At 40.4% G+C, this 15,587-nt stretch overlaps 4 protein-coding genes across 8 annotated transcripts; all 4 read right to left on the bottom strand.

The window, feature by feature from the left end:
- Positions 1-288: 288 nt before the first annotated feature.
- On the bottom strand, positions 289-3,572 carry LOC144018104 (uncharacterized). Of its 2 annotated transcripts, none has more exons than XM_077520251.1 (3): positions 3,560-3,572; positions 2,893-3,102; positions 289-2,179 (listed from the first exon to the last, which is right to left on the bottom strand). In XM_077520251.1, the coding sequence occupies exons 2-3, from the start codon at positions 3,017-3,019 to the stop codon at positions 708-710; spliced, it is 1,599 nt and encodes a 532-aa protein (XP_077376377.1). In that variant the 5' UTR covers positions 3,020-3,102; positions 3,560-3,572; the 3' UTR covers positions 289-707. The 2 variants fall into 2 exon arrangements, with proteins under 2 accessions (XP_077376377.1, XP_077376376.1); XM_077520250.1 differs by lacking the exon at positions 3,560-3,572 and adding an exon at positions 3,446-3,449.
- Positions 3,573-4,135: 563 nt separating this feature from the next.
- Positions 4,136-7,288, bottom strand: LOC144018106 (uncharacterized). Of its 4 annotated transcripts, none has more exons than XM_077520253.1 (3): positions 6,910-7,288; positions 6,708-6,767; positions 4,136-6,385 (listed from the first exon to the last, which is right to left on the bottom strand). In XM_077520253.1, exons 1-3 carry the CDS (start codon positions 7,034-7,036, stop codon positions 5,013-5,015), a joined length of 1,560 nt encoding a protein of 519 aa, XP_077376379.1. In that variant the 5' UTR covers positions 7,037-7,288; the 3' UTR covers positions 4,136-5,012. The 4 variants fall into 4 exon arrangements, with proteins under 4 accessions (XP_077376379.1, XP_077376380.1, XP_077376381.1 ...); XM_077520254.1 differs by having other exon boundaries at positions 6,946-7,288; XM_077520255.1 differs by lacking the exon at positions 6,708-6,767.
- A 440-nt stretch (positions 7,289-7,728) lies between these two features.
- On the bottom strand, positions 7,729-11,009 carry LOC144018105 (uncharacterized). The gene is made up of 3 exons (XM_077520252.1): positions 10,618-11,009; positions 10,393-10,461; positions 7,729-9,549 (listed from the first exon to the last, which is right to left on the bottom strand). The coding sequence occupies exons 1-3, from the start codon at positions 10,742-10,744 to the stop codon at positions 8,186-8,188; spliced, it is 1,560 nt and encodes a 519-aa protein (XP_077376378.1). The 5' UTR covers positions 10,745-11,009; the 3' UTR covers positions 7,729-8,185.
- A 291-nt stretch (positions 11,010-11,300) lies between these two features.
- Positions 11,301-14,840, bottom strand: LOC144018108 (uncharacterized). The gene is made up of 2 exons (XM_077520257.1): positions 14,348-14,840; positions 11,301-13,740 (listed from the first exon to the last, which is right to left on the bottom strand). Exons 1-2 carry the CDS (start codon positions 14,481-14,483, stop codon positions 12,920-12,922), a joined length of 957 nt encoding a protein of 318 aa, XP_077376383.1. The 5' UTR covers positions 14,484-14,840; the 3' UTR covers positions 11,301-12,919.
- Between the last annotated feature and the right edge of the window lie 747 nt (positions 14,841-15,587).

Below are 15,587 nucleotides of genomic sequence, written 5' to 3'. Positions count from 1 at the left end.
CTGGGTGGAGTTTGCATGTTCTCCCCGTCCCTGCGTGGGTCTTCTCCGGGTACTCCGGTCTCCTCCCACATTCCAAAGACATGCATGGCAGGTTCATTGGGTGCTCCGAATTGTCCCTCGGTGTGCTTTTGTGTGTGGATGGTTGTTCGTCTCTGTGTGCCCTGCGATTGGCTGGCGACCAGTCCAGGGTGTCCCCCGCCTACTGCACAAAGCCGGCTGGGATAGGCTCCAGCACCCCCACGACCCTTGTGAGGACTAAGTGGTTAAGAAAATTGATGGATGTTTTTAGGTAAGGTAACTTTATTTACATAGCACATTTCATATACAGCTACAAGGCAACTCAGTGTGCTCACACAAACAAAAGCATTCACAACACAGTTCAAGACATTGAAAAGCAACATAAAGAAATAAAGAGCAGTTCTCTAAAATTACAAAAAGAACATACGTACAGTGACATAAAATAGAACAATTTCAAACAATTCAGATTATAGCCACACAAGTGCAAAGTGTTTCTAAAACGATGCAAAATATAAAATAAAAAAAAATAAAAAAAGCTTTTGGTATTGCCCATTCTCCAACAATATTATAGAAGGAAGTTCACAATTTAATTTCTGAGCCACAGCTTTCCTTTTGCTTTGAACATATTGCTGCCAAGGGCTGGACTGGACTTATCAAATGTTCCCCTTGAATGAATCTCTTACCACAAACTAAGCAGGCAACCGTTTTTCACCAGTGTGTGTTTTTGCATGAGATGTTAAATTTGACTTTATAGAGAATCTTTTATGGCAAACTGAGCAGGCAAAAGGTTTTTCCCCAGTGTGCGTTCTCGTGTGCCGAATTAGACTTTGCTTGACAGAAAACGTTTGACCGCAAACCGAGCAGGGAAAAGGTTTCTCACCGGTGTGCGTTGCCGTGTGCAGTTTTAAGTTGGCCTTTGCGGCAAACGTTCGACCGCAAACCGAGCAGTCAAAAGGCTTTTCGCCAGTGTGCGTTCTCGCGTGCGTCGTTAAGTTTTGCTTTACGGTGAACGTTTTACCGCAAACTGAGCAGGCGAAAGGTCTCTCACCAGTGTGCTTTTTGACATGTGTTGTTAACTGTACCTTGGCAAAGAATCTTTCATCACAAACGGAGCAGGCGAAAGGTTTTTCTCCAGAGTGTCTTTTTGCGTGCCTTTTTAAAGCTTCCTTTGCCGTAAAGGTTTTACCACAAACCGAGCAGGCAAACGGCTTTTCTCTCGTGTGTACTCTCGTGTGCCTATTTAACTCTTCCTTTGTATTAAAGGTTTTACCGCAAAGCGAGCAAAGAAAAGGTTTGATTCCGGTATGTGTCCTTGTGTGTACCATTAAAGTATTTTTATTCGTGAATGTTTTTTGACAAACTGAGCAGGAATACGGTTTTTCTCCAGTGTGTGTTCTTGTGTGCCTTGTTAATTGTCCATTCCCACTGAATCGTTTACCACATACGGAACAGGCATAAGGTTTCTCTCCAGTGTGTGTTCTTGAGTGCCTTCGCAATTCTATACTACTGGCAAATGTTTTGTCACAAACTGAGCAGGCAAAGGGCTTTTCCCCAGTGTGTGTTCTGGTGTGTGTCGTTAGGTTATCTTTCCTCGAAAACTCTTTACCGCATACCGAACAGACAAAAGGTTTTTCCCCAGTGTGTGTTCTTATGTGCATTCTTAAATGCGTCTTTCTGGAGAATCTTTTCCCGCAAACTGAGCAGACGATACGTTTTTCTCCAGCGTGTGTTGTCCTGTGCTTCTTCAGGGATAACTTGTCGGCAAACGTTTTGTCACAGCGAGAACATTTCACTCGTCTCTTGCCAGCGTGACGCGTCGTCTCACTTTTCCAGTCATCGGCCTCGTCAGAATCGTCATCATCGTCGTCACATTTGGACGAGTGCGACGTCATGTCGTCGCCTGAAAGTGGAGCTAGGAGGCCGTCTGACTGCGAGCCTCCATCATCATCATCATCATCATCACTCTTCACACTGACAACAGTCAATGGAAACTTGGTGATTTCATCCTCCTGCTCTTCTTCTTTAATGTGAGGAGGTTCCAGGTCCTCCTCCTCTTCGTCCTGAAAGAGATCCAGCTCTTCTTCTTTAATGTGGGGTGTCTCCTTCCCTTGAATTTGTGGGGACTCCTGCTCCTCAGGACCGAGATCTTCTTCACTGAGGTCTGACACAAGAAAAAAAAAAAAAAGTCAAAGCTTTGCTCCGTCAAGTCTTATGTTGCGACTCTGACGTTGCATTTTATCATTGCTAAAATGTCGAGCCAATGTTTAACGGGATATCAGATAAACTGAAGAAGCTGGTTGGATAAAAGGTGAAATGTCTTCAACAAATAAGTGTAGTCCACTTGGCTTGACTGAAGAGATGAGCAAAAGAGTTAAACCGACTACGGCACTTTCCAAACAGATGTTTGACGTCTTCTCTGAGAGCTGGAAAAAGAAGACAGCGAGGACAGCAAGAATAAAATGGCCTCGAGCACTCACTACTTACAAAGTGTCCCACAGAAGGACCCCAAGAAAAAGTTAGTTTATCTGATGACTTTACAACTCATAGTAACTGAGTACATAGTAACTGAGTACTAACACTGTAACATCACAGTACTGTCCATAAATAAGTAAACTGATAATTAAAGGGCTAAATGTGTGCCCACCCAGGCTCTGCCTTGTTTGGCTTCTATAAGTCTGCACACAGAAGCTGGTGTTGTGCCACTTCCTACGAGTCAAGCAGCATCTCTTTCAGGAGCTCCTCACGCATGCGCAGATGCGTTGTGCACCTTAGCACCCGCGCATATGTGACGTAAGCAAATTGTAAACAAATATATAAATAAAAAAACATATTCTACGTAGTTAAAGAACAAGTGAGATGACGAAGTGAACAAACCTGCTCTGCGTAAGTCAACTGGAGGATCCGACTTGCGAAGCACTTCCAGTAGGCCACTTTGTGGTTTGACGTCCTCTTCTGTTGCACAAACTTCCTCCTTGTACTCTACTGTCTTCCTTGCACACATTTTCACGCCACAATCGCAACACTTTGCACTCAGTGGATCTCCTCTTGGCGATGTATCGCTCACGCGCGTCTCTTTGTTAGCGCCTAGCAAGCACAGCAAAGTTAGCCAGAGAAGCGTTAACGTGCAATCAGGCGAGCTTATCCGGACACTAAGATGTAATTTCTCCTGGTTTAGTCCAGTAAAGTAATAATGAATTTACTGTGTCGTGGATCTTGTCTGTTTATAGTGGTAATTCGCGAGGACTGGTTGTTGAGCGAGTCCAAGTCCACAAACTGTGGGGCCTACACATCCGCAGTGCGCATGCGCACGAGGTCGGCCATTTTGATGACATTGTACGGCTAAACCACTAGGACAAAATACGTAAATAGTACTTGCACAATGCACATGTATTAGAAAATAATAATATATCATAAGTATAAGACAGACCTGGTACGACTTTTTTTTTACATGTCCAGAATAACATTACTCAAGTAAATATAAATAATAAAATATGAGTAAGAGTATATATGAATTCAGCGAGAAGACTACTCAAGTACTAACTGCTGGTGTTGATGTTTACATTTTCCCCATCAGAGCAAAAACAAAGTAACGTGCAAATTCAGCCATTGTCCAACAATATCTCTGTTGACTTCATTTATAGATCATCATAAAGTAAATGATGTTTGGTAGCAACGTTTATGATAGTTGAAACTTGCATTACAACCATCATTTGTGTTTGTATACTTGTCTGCAGAATGTAAGCCAAAAGATGCACACTCGGGTATTGAGTTACATACGACCACGAAACTGCACAGACAAAACAAATAAATAACAATATCTGCAACGTTCTTAAGTTGGATGTCGAGCTTTTGCTGAAGTTTCCACATTGAGGCAGACACAGATCACAGCTTGTTATTTAACAGTTTTCGTTCACGTCTGAACATGGGCTTAATGCAGTGTTATTTGTTGTTATTCCACCTGCAACCCCGGGAAGAAGAACATATTTTGCTCACCCATCCAGATGAAGTTAGGATTTTGAGAAAGAGTCTCACGTTTTCAATGGATCCAAATTACTGTTTTGAAAATGTTGAAGATGATTCTAGAGATGTAAGAAAGCCACTGGAAGGAAACTGGAACTTTGACTTTTGTTTTATTAGCCTCAGGTAAAATTAAAATAATAAAATATTAATAGTCAATTGTACAGGAAAAGAAAACAAACCAAAAAGGTACAGGGTGAAGTCGCAGCTTATCAAGCTGATGTCCTTTTTTTACAAGACAAATTTCTACAAGACAAATCCAAGTGCCAGTACAAATTTCATCAACTCAGAGTGAATTTAAGTTGCGGGGAAAAAAAACAAAACAAAAAACATTCCACCCAGTCAAGCCACAAAACAATTCCTCTGTTTAAAAAGGATGCTGAGTGATCATTACATTCGCACACCTACAAACCTTGTTGGCAAAATGGCAAGTACAGTACACAAATTTTGATATACTGATGGAGAAAGCACTCATTTGCATTTTGAAAAAGAAGCTGCGCTTGCTCACTTTTTCTCTCACGCAAATGATATCCCTCTCATACACATTTGGGTATTTCAGATTTTATATTTGCAGCTTTTTTTCTGTATAAATCCATTTTTTTTTTTTTATGTTCAGCTACTGTTTACTAAGATTGTACTGTATTTGTGATGCACCTTTTTTTTTAAATATACTACATTGTACTTTTTTTTTTTTTTCAATTAGAATCATCCATCCATTTTCTTGACCACTCACTCCTCACAAGGGTCGCGGGGGGTGCTGGAGCCTATCCCAGCTGGCTTCAGGCAGTAGGCGGGGCATCTACGGCATCTATGATGCCGTAAAGTATTGTGGGTAATATAAAACAAAAGAGGCCGATGATCACTTAATCTATTACAACAAATTGAGCAAGGAAAAAAAAACAAACGTGTTTTCAGTGTGTTTTATCAAAAGTTCCTCTCGAATGAATCTTATCACAAACTGAGCTGGCACAAGGTTTTTAGCCAGTGTGCGTTCTTGTGTGCATTGTTAAGGTTGCCTTTACGGAAAACGTTTCACCACAAACTACGCAGGCAAAAGCTTTCTCCCCAGTGTGTATTCTTGTGTGTTTCTTTAAATCACTTTTGAAATAGAAGCGTTTATCGCAAATGGAGCATGCAAAAGGTTTTTCCCCAGTGTGTCTTGTTGTGTGATTTGTTAACAGTTTCTTTGTGCAGAATGTTTTACCACAAACCGAACAGGCAAAAGGTTTTTCTCCACTGTGTGTTTTTGCGTGCCGGACTAAACTATGCTTGAAAGTAAAAGTTAAACCACACACGGAGCAGACAAATGGTTTTTCTCCTGTGTGAATTCTCGAGTGCATGATTAAATCTTTATTTGTATACCACGTTTTACCACAAACTGAGCAAAGAAAAGGTTTTTCCCCGGTGTGTGTTTTTACGTGTTTTTTTAATCCACTTTGGTAAACAAACTGTTTATCGCAAACTGAGCAGACAAATGTTTTTTCCCTGGTGTGCGATCTTGTGTGAATTTGTAAAGCTTCCTTTGTATAATATGCACGACCGCAAAACGAGCAGACAAAAGGTTTCTCACCAGGGTGTATTCTTGTGTGCATTGCCAATTTTTTCTTGACAGAAAATTTTAGACCACAAACTAAGCATGCATGAGGTTTTTCCCGAGCGTGTATTTTTCTGTGCCCTTTCAAATAGGCCTTTGTCGAAAACGTTTTACCACAAACGGAGCATACAAAAGGTTTCTCACCAGTGTGTGTTCTTGTGTGTATCTTTAAATGTGTCTTTCTAGAGAAACTTTTGTCACAAACTGAGCAGGCAAACGGTTTTTCTCCAGTGTGCGTTTTTATGTGGCTGTTTGCATGTGACTTTCTAGCAAAGGTTCTACCACAAACTGAGCAAGCATAAGGTTTCATTCCAGTGTGTATTATTGTGTGCTTGGTTAAACCATCTTTCATAGCAAACCGTTTACCACAAACCGAGCAAGCGAAAGGTTTTTCTCCACTGTGTATACTCGCATGTCTTTTCAAGGTTGACTTGTCGAAAAAAGTTTTGTCACACTGAGAACATTTCGCTCGTCTGCTGTCATCATGAGGCGTCACATCACCTTTTGTGGGTTGATCATCATCATCATCATAGTCGGAAGAGTGTGAGGATCCGTCGTCACCATCTGAAAGTGGAGCTACGAGGCCAGCGTCATCTTCACTCTTCACACAGACACCAGTCAATGGAAACGTGGTGACGTCATCCTCCTGCTGATCTTCTTCTTTAATGCGAGGAGGCTGCGGGTCCTCCTCCTCCTGTTTAATTCGTGGGCAGTCTGACTCTCGCCGCTCAGGACGGAAATGTTCTTCATTGACATCTGCAGAACACAGAGATGAGACAAACTACAGTCCAGTTGCCTTCATTCAACCGTTGCACATTACCATGACAACTGACAATCTCGGAAAGACAGAAAAAAAAAGATTTGCAAATGGACTAGACTTAGAAACTAGACCTCCTTTTAGGCCGTCTAGAATTTAGTCTCCGTTTTGTGACCAAATTGGCAAATCAAACAGTTCCAGCAAAAATGTAATTATTCTCAGTTTGGCTATTCAATCAATGTATTTTAATGGGGTGCAAAACATCAATTTTGATTCTCAGCATTCCTTGTGACCCCTGAGACCCCCCCCCCCCAGTCATACCCAAACTTCTGTAATGGAGAGTTTCACCACATAATGATGAGGGGACACCATCAGCTCCACCTAGTACACACATTATTGAATGTTAATGTCAAATTAAATTTAACCTAAAACGCTAATAAGGATTTCATTTTTTTTTTTAAACCCGCAGGAATATTTTTAAGTACTTTTTTTGTGAGCAAATGAGAGGAAGAAATGAACACACCTGCTCTGTGCAAGGCAACTCGAGGTTCCAACTTACAAAGCGTGACCAGTTGGTTCAATTGGGGCTTGACGTCCTCTTCTGTTCCACAAAGTTCCTCCTTGTAGTCTGTGGTCTTTCTCGCACACATTTTTTACACCATAATCACCAACACGCGTCTCTTTGTTAGCGGCTAGCAAGCTAAGCTAATTTTAGCCAGAGAAGCTTCAACGTGCACCCAGACGAGTTTGAGTTTGCCTGGACACGAAGTTTGAATTAATTCTGCTTTAGTCCAGTAAAATTGTGACGCACGTAATGTGTTGTGGTTTCAAGTCTGTTTCGGAGCCGTTTGAGTGAAGCGCGTGTCCGAGCAACGATAAACATAATGCACAGTGCGCATGCGCAACACATTTGCCATATCGATGACATGCTACGGCAAAAACAGTAGGACCAAATTGTCATACAGTAAATCTTACTGTTCAATACCTTATTGCTAATAAAGAGTTTAAAAAAAAACTACAGTAGGACTAATATGTAATCATTGTTTATCACTTTCATATCGTCATAGATAGAAAGCTAGACATGACTCGCTCACTGTCTGGCTTTGACAGCGATCCATGATACTTTGCAACAAACACTTTTGAGAAATGCACTTATCTTGTAAATGGAAGACGATTCGAGAGATGTTTTGAAAACCACAGATTTTTATTTTTTTTTTTTTTTTGTATTTGTCAACTGTGGACATGTGAAGCCCTTTTGAGACTTTTGTGTGAAAAGGGCTGTACAAATAAACTTGACTTGGTAAAAAAAAAACAAATAAAAAAAACTTGCCCAATGTCAGCATCTTTGTGATTTATTTTTATTTCATTAGCATCAGTTATATAACAAACAAGCAAACAAAGTTGTCAATACAAATAAGGCAAATACAGACTTGTACAGCAAAATAAAGCTTTTTTTTTTTTTTTTAAACAAGAAAATCTTAATTCAAAGAATATCAACCGAACGCCAATACAAATTTCATCACATCACATAGTGAAACATTTTAAAAATAAGCTTGTTACACACACCAAAAAAATAAAATAAAAATAAAATAAAAAAAGTAAAAAAACAAAACAAAAACTACACGTTTGTGCTGAGTTCTCCCCGTGCCCGCGTGGGTCTTCTCCGGGCACTCCAGTCTCCTCCCACATTCCAAAGACATGCATGGCAGGTTAATTGAGTGCTCCGAATCCTTGGATCTATGTGCTCCATTATGTGTGTGTGTATACACATATATAATGAATGATAAGGCAAAAGGTTTTTAGCCAGTGTGTGTTCTTGTGTGCGTTGTTAAGGTTGCCTTCATGGAAAATGTTTCACCACAAACTGAGCAAACAAAAGCTTTCTCCCCAGTGTGTGTTCTTGAGTGTTTTTTTAAATCGCTTTTGAAAGAAAACCGTTTAGCGCAAACCGAGCATGCAAAAGGTTTTTCCCCAGTGTGTCTTGTTGTGTGATTTTTTAAGCGCATCTTTGTACAAAATGTTTTGCCACAAACCGAACAGGCAAACGGCTTTTCTCCACTGTGTGTGATTGAATGTCGAAATAAACTTTGCTTGAAAGTAAACGTTAGACCACACACTGAGCAGATAAATGCTTTCTCTCCAGTGTGAATTCTCGAGTGCATGATTAAATCTTTATTTGTATGCCACGATTTACCACAAACTGAGCAGAGAAAAGGTTTCTCCCCACTGTGTGCGATTGTGTGTTTTTTCAATTCACTTTGGTTAAAAAAGCGTTTATCACAAACGGAGCAGGCGAGAGGTTTTTCCCTTGTGTGAGATTTTGAGTGCCTTTTTAAATCTTGATCTGCGTAAAATTTACGCCCGCAAACTGAGCAGCCAAAAGGCTTCTGGTCAGCATGTATTCTCGTGTGCGTTGTTAAATTTTTTTGTTGAGAAAATTTCAGACCACAAACTAAGCACGCGTGACGTTTTTCTTTCGTGTGTACTAGAGTGTGCTGTTTCAAACAGTCCTTCGTAATGAATTTCTTCCCGCAAACTGAGCAGACAAAAGGTTTCTCGCCGGTGTGTCTTATTGTGTGTATCTTTAAATGTGTCTTTCTATAGAAACTTTTGTCACAAACTGAGCAGGCAAAAGGTTTTTCACCAGTGTGCGTTTTGGTGTGGCTGTTTACATGTGACTTTTTCGTAAAGGTTTTACCACAAACTGAGCAAGCATAAGGTTTTATTCCAGAGTGTATTATCGTGTGCCTGTTCAAATCACCTTTTATAGCAAACTGTTTGCCGCAAACTGAGCAAGCAAAAGGTTTTACATCACTGTGTAATCTTTCGTGTCTTCTCAAGGTGGACTTGTCGAAATAAGTTTTGTCACACTGAGAGCATTTCACTCGTTTACTGCCGGCGTGCGACGTCACATCACCTTTTGTGGGTTGATCACCGTCATTGTCGGAAGAGTGTGAGGCTCTGCCGTCACCATCTGAAAGTGGAGCTACGAGGCCACCGGCATCTTCACTCTTCACACTGATGCCAGTCAATGGAAACGTGGTGACGTCATCCTCCTGCTGATCTTCTTCTTTAATGTGAAGAGGCTGCGGCTCCTCCTCCTCTTTAATTCGTGGGGAGTCGAGCTCTTGCTGCTCAGGGTAGAAATTTTCTTCGTTGACATCTGCAGAACACATAGATGAGACAAACTCCAGTCCAGTTGCCTTCATTCAACCCTTGCACCGTTACCATGACAACAACTGACAAGCGCAAATCTAGCACAAAGCGCCATCCAACTGTGCGCATGAGTGGCGTTTTCTTTCTTTTGGTATTTTTGTAGATCGATCTGGGCGTAATGGCCGTTTGCGCCATTGCACGCTTTTGTGGAATGGAACAAAAAGCGTTTTTATGGCCAATCGTAGCAGCCTCCTTCATTTGCAGAGGGAGGAGACCTCAGAGCGGCAGATAAACTTCAAGATCTCGCTTTGCTGATGTGGGCAATTTGAAATAATCTTGCATCCACGACGTTTTGTGGAGAACCACCCCACCAAGCGCCTATCAATTTTCCATCGATCGAGTAAAGGTGAGAATGATACTTGTCAGCTTATTCACTGCCACGGAGGCAATGGTTCATGGCTTGGGAATGACGCCACAAATTATTAAAGGCATTGTGGAGTTTAACGTGTTAATATTAAAGATTTTTCTACATCATGCATGCTCCACCAATGCCCATATGAGTACAAAGACTCAGAGCACTGACTTTTTCACTGAAAATGCGCCTACCAGCTTTTATCTTCCTTTCAGTGTTGAGTGAACTCCCCAAACAATCTACACTAAAGTGTGGACGAACTTTGTACAGAGGCTGCAGCTATGCTTTAAGCCAGAGTTGACAGTAGCGAGTAAAAAAAAAAAAAAAAGAAGAAGTGCATCCACATGTAGGTGACGGAAAGCGCATTGTGTGCCCATCAACTTGTGTGCACTCTTCCAGGCAGTCAATCTCCACGTTTACATTACTGGAAAATCCTACCAAAACCTCTGCAATGGCGAGCTTCATCCTTGGGTCCACAGAATGATGAGGGGACACCATCAGATCCACCTAGTACACACATCATTGGACGTTAATCATGTCAAAATTAAATTTAACATAAAAAGCTAACAAGCATTTTGTTAAGAAATAATAATAAGCGCAGGAATATTTTTAAGCAGTTAGTAAGCAAATGAGGGGCAGAAAACGCAGCAGAAGTGAACAAACCTGCTCTGTGCAAGACAACTCGAGGTTCCACCTTACAAAGTTCGTCCAGTTCGTCACGTTGTGGCTTGATGTCCTCTTCTGTTCCACAAAATTCCTCCTTGTACTCTGCTGTTTTTGTAGTACACATATTCACGCCACAATCACAACACTTTGATCTCTTCTTAGCGATGTGTTACTAACACGTGTCTCTTTGTTAGCGGCTAACAGGCTAAGCTACTTTAGCCATGACACGAAGTTCGAATTTATTCCGTTTTTAGTCCAGGGAAATAGTGACGCGCGTACTATGTCCAGGTTTTAGTCTATTCAGTAGTAATTCTAGTAGAATTATGACGCGCACGACCAAGCCGCGATCTGCGAGGTCTACATAATCAACAGTGCGCATGCGCAACTGAGCGGCCATTTTGATAACATGCTACGGCTACTACACTAGGACAAAATACTTTTCACAAACTGCGGTGGGAAACATATACTGTACTGTATGTGGGAAAAAAATGATATCGTCATAGATTAGATAGATAGATAGATAGATAGATAGATAGATAGATAGATAGATAGATAGATAGATAGATAGATAGATAGATAGATAGATAGATAGATAGATAGATAGATAGATTCAACTCTCCCACGTTCTCCATTTATTTTCATTTTTTTATCTTAGGTATGACACAATAGATGACAAACAATTACGCAGTGTTTTTTTTAATGTAAGAAATCTGCCAGAATCATAGCCATGTTGATAAGATTACAATAAACCAATTCATTTTTAAATCCATCATGAACTATAGAGTTATACATATCTAACGGCACAAATCATCTACCTTTGCCTATCCTAAAATGACCAACGATGACGCTGCCTTGAGCCATCGAGTGTTCAAAGACATCTATGATCAAGCCTATGCCTTTTTGAATAAGACAACTATAATTCAAAGAAAACTGTCAACTCGCCAACACAAATGTCATCATTTGTCATCACAAATGAAGCCGTGAAAAGAAAACCAAATACAAGCTTGTTTCAGAAATAAAATTCCACCCAGCAAAGTCAAAACAAATTATTTTTTTTACATCGTTTAAAATGAGTGCCGAGTGAGCAGTAGAATTGCAAACCTACAAAACTTTTTACTGCACAAAATCATTGCTGACAATTACATGTTGTTAGAACAAAACAAAACAAAACAAAACAAAACAAAACAAAACAAAACAAAACAAAACAAAACAAAACAAAACAAAACAAAACAAAACAAAACAAAACAAAACAAAACAAAACAAAACAAAACAGTGATTTTCAACTGATGGGTCAGGACCCAAAAGTGGATGGCAGATGGAAGTAGAAAATCACAGGGGGTCCTTTTTATATCCTAATCCTGCTTTAAACCTCTCCACAACTTTATCCCGGACTTGCTTGGTGTCTCGCTTGGTCTTCACGATATTGTTTGCGCCCCAACATTGGTTCAGACCATCACAGCAAGTGTATTTACACTGAGACGAGCTTAAACACAGATGCACTTTATCATCACCAGTCGTTTAATTAACATTAGATCATTCGGAAATCATCGGGGAACTTCTGGAGTCAATTGGCTGCACGGGGTGAATAACTTCACATGCCCTACTTTTCAGCTATATATTTTTAAAATAAATAAATAAAAATCAATCATATCAATTTCATTTGACATCATGTTTGTGCCCAGTTGGTGATGATTCGTTACAAAAAAAAAATAAAAATCCTATTTTATATATTTTGTGTTTGAAGCATGATATGTGGCAAAGGGTCAAAAAGTTCAAAAGGAGGACTAATACTTCCGCAAGATATTGTATAATTTATAACTTGTATAGTCTGAATACAGCCATGCTTCTTACTTTTTTTCCCCTGCTGACAGAGAGCATTGTTCTTTTTTAACCACTGGGTTGCATTGCCTGCTGCCATTTTAATTTGGGCCGCGCCCGCCATTTTAGAATCATTAGCTGTGGGACAATAAAAAAAAAAAAAATGCACTTCCTTGTATTTGTATTTCAGATTTTATACTTCACTTTACCAATTTATAGACATATTTTAATCTTTTTTTTTTTTTTTTAATATCCACCTTAATACAAATACCAATCCTTGAGAATCTACCAATAGTAAAATTCTGACGGATTTATTTTTGGATCCGGATGCGCCGGATCTTGGGAATGCAAACTTTTTGGGGTCAGATGTTTCTAGTTAGAATTAACTTTTCCCACGATAGGAAAAGAAAGGAAGGTTCATGTGCATCAGAAGAGGCTCAGTTTTTTTTAACTACAAACTGAGCAAATAAACGATTTTTCTTCAGTGTGTTTTCTTGTGTTTATTCAAATGTTCCTTTTGACCGAATCTTTTATCACAAACCGCGCAGGCAAAAGGTTTTTCCCCGGTGTGTGTTCTTGTGTGCTTTGTCAAATTGTCCTTCCGAGAAAACGTTTGCCCACAAATGGAGCAATCATAAGGTTTCTCCCCAGTGTGCGTTCTTGTGTGAAGTGTTAAAGTGCGCCGTGCGTTGAAACTTTTCCCGCATTCTAAGCATGCAAAAGGTTTTTCCCCAGTGTGCGTTCTGGTGTGCCTCGTTAAATCTCCCCTCTGAATGAATCTTCTCCCACAAATGGAGCAGGCAAGAGGTTTTTCTCCAGTGTGTATTCTCGTGTGCCTCGTTAAATCTCCCGACACAACAAATCCTTTCCCGCAAAACGCGCATTCGTAAGGTTTTTCTCCAGTGTGTCTTCTTGAGTGCTTGGTCAAGCTCGACTTGCTGAAAAAAACTTTGTCACAATAAGAACATTTCAGTTGTCTCTTGTTATTATGAAACATCATATCACCTTCCCGGCGTTCTTCATCATCATCGTCATCATCATCATCGTCCTCGTCAGAATACCGCGACATCAGGCCGTCACCATCTGAAAGTGGCGGTATGCGGTCGTCGTCTGTTTGTGATCCGCCGCAGTGCTCTCCATCATCTTCTTCACCCTTCACATTGACAGTGATCCATGGCAACTCGGCGATAGCAACCTCTTGCTCTTCTTCTTTAATCGGAGGAGGTTCTGGCTCCTCCTCCTCTTGAACTTGTAGAGACTCTGTGTCCTGCCACTCAGGATGGAGATCTTCTTCACTGACGTCTACAAGGACACAAAAAGACAAACTCACAGATTACTAAAGTCTAACCTCAAGCAGAGTGACATAAAAAAAAAACTACAAAACTACATACCGGTAATAAGGTTTTATTTATTAAGAATATCTCTTCACACTATTCTATGAAAAAGTAAGAGATATTTATTGATGATGATCAGTATATGTGAAACTAATACAGGGGATCACAGTCTAATCCGACCCCAAAGTGGGATTAATCTAATGCTATTTTCAGGATCAAACTGATCCAGATTTGGGATTTAGATTTTGGAATACGCAATTTGAGCTCAAATCTGGATTAAAAGCAGGACTGGATTTCTAAATCTGGTTTTGAACTTTTAAGATTAATTGTGGTTTGAATTACCGAATTTAGAGCAGATCGGGGTTTAATTTAATCCACCAGGTTTAATCCCGATGTATTATGTTGGAAATACTGGGCCCATCAGATCCACCGAGTACTGTAAAATTGGATGTTGTCATGTATGTCTAATTAAATGTAACCTAAAATGCTAACTATGATTACCGTAAATAAACACAGGAATATTTTTAAGAATATTACGTAGATGGTAAACGAGTGAGAGGAAGAAGTGAACCAACCTGTTCTGTGTAATAAAGCAACTCGTGGTGGTGGCTCCAATTTGCAAAGAGGGTCCAACCGATGACGCTGTGGCCTGATGTCGTCTTTTGTTCCACAAAGTTCCTCCTTGGACTCCGGTATCTTTCTTGGATACATTTTCACGCGACAATCACAACACTTTAAGGTCGCTCGATCTCTTCTTAGCTTCTTATCTTAGCTTCTTCTTTGATGTGTTGCTGGAAAAACTCGTTTTCTTGTTAGTGGCTAGCAAGCTAACTAGCTCGAATAAATTAGCCAAAACAGTCAGCGTGCTCTCTGACGAGTTTATCCGCACACGAAGATGTAATTTGTTCTGTTTCAGTCCATTACGTAGTCACATACGAACTGTGTCGAGGTTTAGTTCGATCAGTAGAAATTCGAGAAAAAAAATATTTCGTGGAAAATATGCGGCGTCTACACAATGTGCATACGTATTTCGAGAAAGAGCTAGCGCATTTAGCGGCAGCGGCATGTGTCGCGGAACCAGTGACGTCACTTCCGCTTATGCCACGGCATCGGTAACTGCGGTTGCCTTTTTTCTTTCCCTCGGGATATGTAGCGACTCCATTCGACTTGGTGCCGCTGCCATTACTCAATACTCCATCCATCCATTCTCTTGACCGCTTATTCCTCACAAGGGTCGCGGGGGGTGCTGGAGCCCATCTCAGCTGGCTTTGGGCAGTAGGAGGGGGACACCCTGGAATGGTTGCCAGCCAATCGCAGGGCACACAGAGACGAACAACCATCCACACTCACAAGCATATAACTCAATACTGTACTCATTGTATGCATTTAGAAATTTATTATTTTTTTTGTTTCTGTGTGTGTATATATATGACCAACATTTACATTTATGTATGATGTATGTAAAACGTTGCTAATAATAGTAGCAAATTTAAATGTAACTCAACTTTATTTCGAGAGCACTTTAAAAAAAAAATCGCTGCATGAAAACTGCTGTTGCTTACAGGGAGTAAAAATCAACCATGCAAAAACAATGAAAACATGAAATTAATAACGTACCAAAAGTTCACATTCCAGCGCAATGTCGACACTCGCGTCAGCAGATGTCGCTGTTCCACTTGCTGCCCGCGCCACTGCAGTTTCCAGGCATCATAAACAAAGACTTCTTAAATCACCACGCATCCATCTATAATATTTTCTTCTAATAAAATTTTAGATATAAATACCCTAAATGTATCAAGTCTGAGCGGTATGAAA

This window comes from Festucalex cinctus, chromosome 4 (assembly GCF_051991245.1).
Source record: "Festucalex cinctus isolate MCC-2025b chromosome 4, RoL_Fcin_1.0, whole genome shotgun sequence".
Taxonomy (NCBI): domain Eukaryota; kingdom Metazoa; phylum Chordata; class Actinopteri; order Syngnathiformes; family Syngnathidae; genus Festucalex; species Festucalex cinctus.
This window is presented reverse-complemented; position numbering and strand designations above follow the sequence as displayed.

Coding starts and splice junctions, on each gene's coding strand:
- LOC144018104 (XM_077520251.1), bottom strand. CDS start 3,019: ATGTGTGCAAGGAAGACAGTAGAGTACAAGGAGGAAGTTTGTGCAACA. Junction 2,180..2,892: donor AGTTGACTTACGCAGAGCAG/GTTTGTTCACTT, acceptor TTCTTGTGTCAG/ACCTCAGTGAAGAAGATCTC.
- LOC144018106 (XM_077520253.1), bottom strand. CDS start 7,036: ATGTGTGCGAGAAAGACCACAGACTACAAGGAGGAACTTTGTGGAACA. Junction 6,768..6,909: donor AGTTGCCTTGCACAGAGCAG/GTGTGTTCATTT, acceptor TGTGTGTACTAG/GTGGAGCTGATGGTGTCCCC. Junction 6,386..6,707: donor TCTCCATTACAGAAGTTTGG/GTATGACTGGGG, acceptor TGTGTTCTGCAG/ATGTCAATGAAGAACATTTC.
- LOC144018105 (XM_077520252.1), bottom strand. CDS start 10,744: ATGTGTACTACAAAAACAGCAGAGTACAAGGAGGAATTTTGTGGAACA. Junction 10,462..10,617: donor AGTTGTCTTGCACAGAGCAG/GTTTGTTCACTT, acceptor TGTGTGTACTAG/GTGGATCTGATGGTGTCCCC. Junction 9,550..10,392: donor TCGCCATTGCAGAGGTTTTG/GTAGGATTTTCC, acceptor TGTGTTCTGCAG/ATGTCAACGAAGAAAATTTC.
- LOC144018108 (XM_077520257.1), bottom strand. CDS start 14,483: ATGTATCCAAGAAAGATACCGGAGTCCAAGGAGGAACTTTGTGGAACA. Junction 13,741..14,347: donor TGCTTTATTACACAGAACAG/GTTGGTTCACTT, acceptor GTGTCCTTGTAG/ACGTCAGTGAAGAAGATCTC.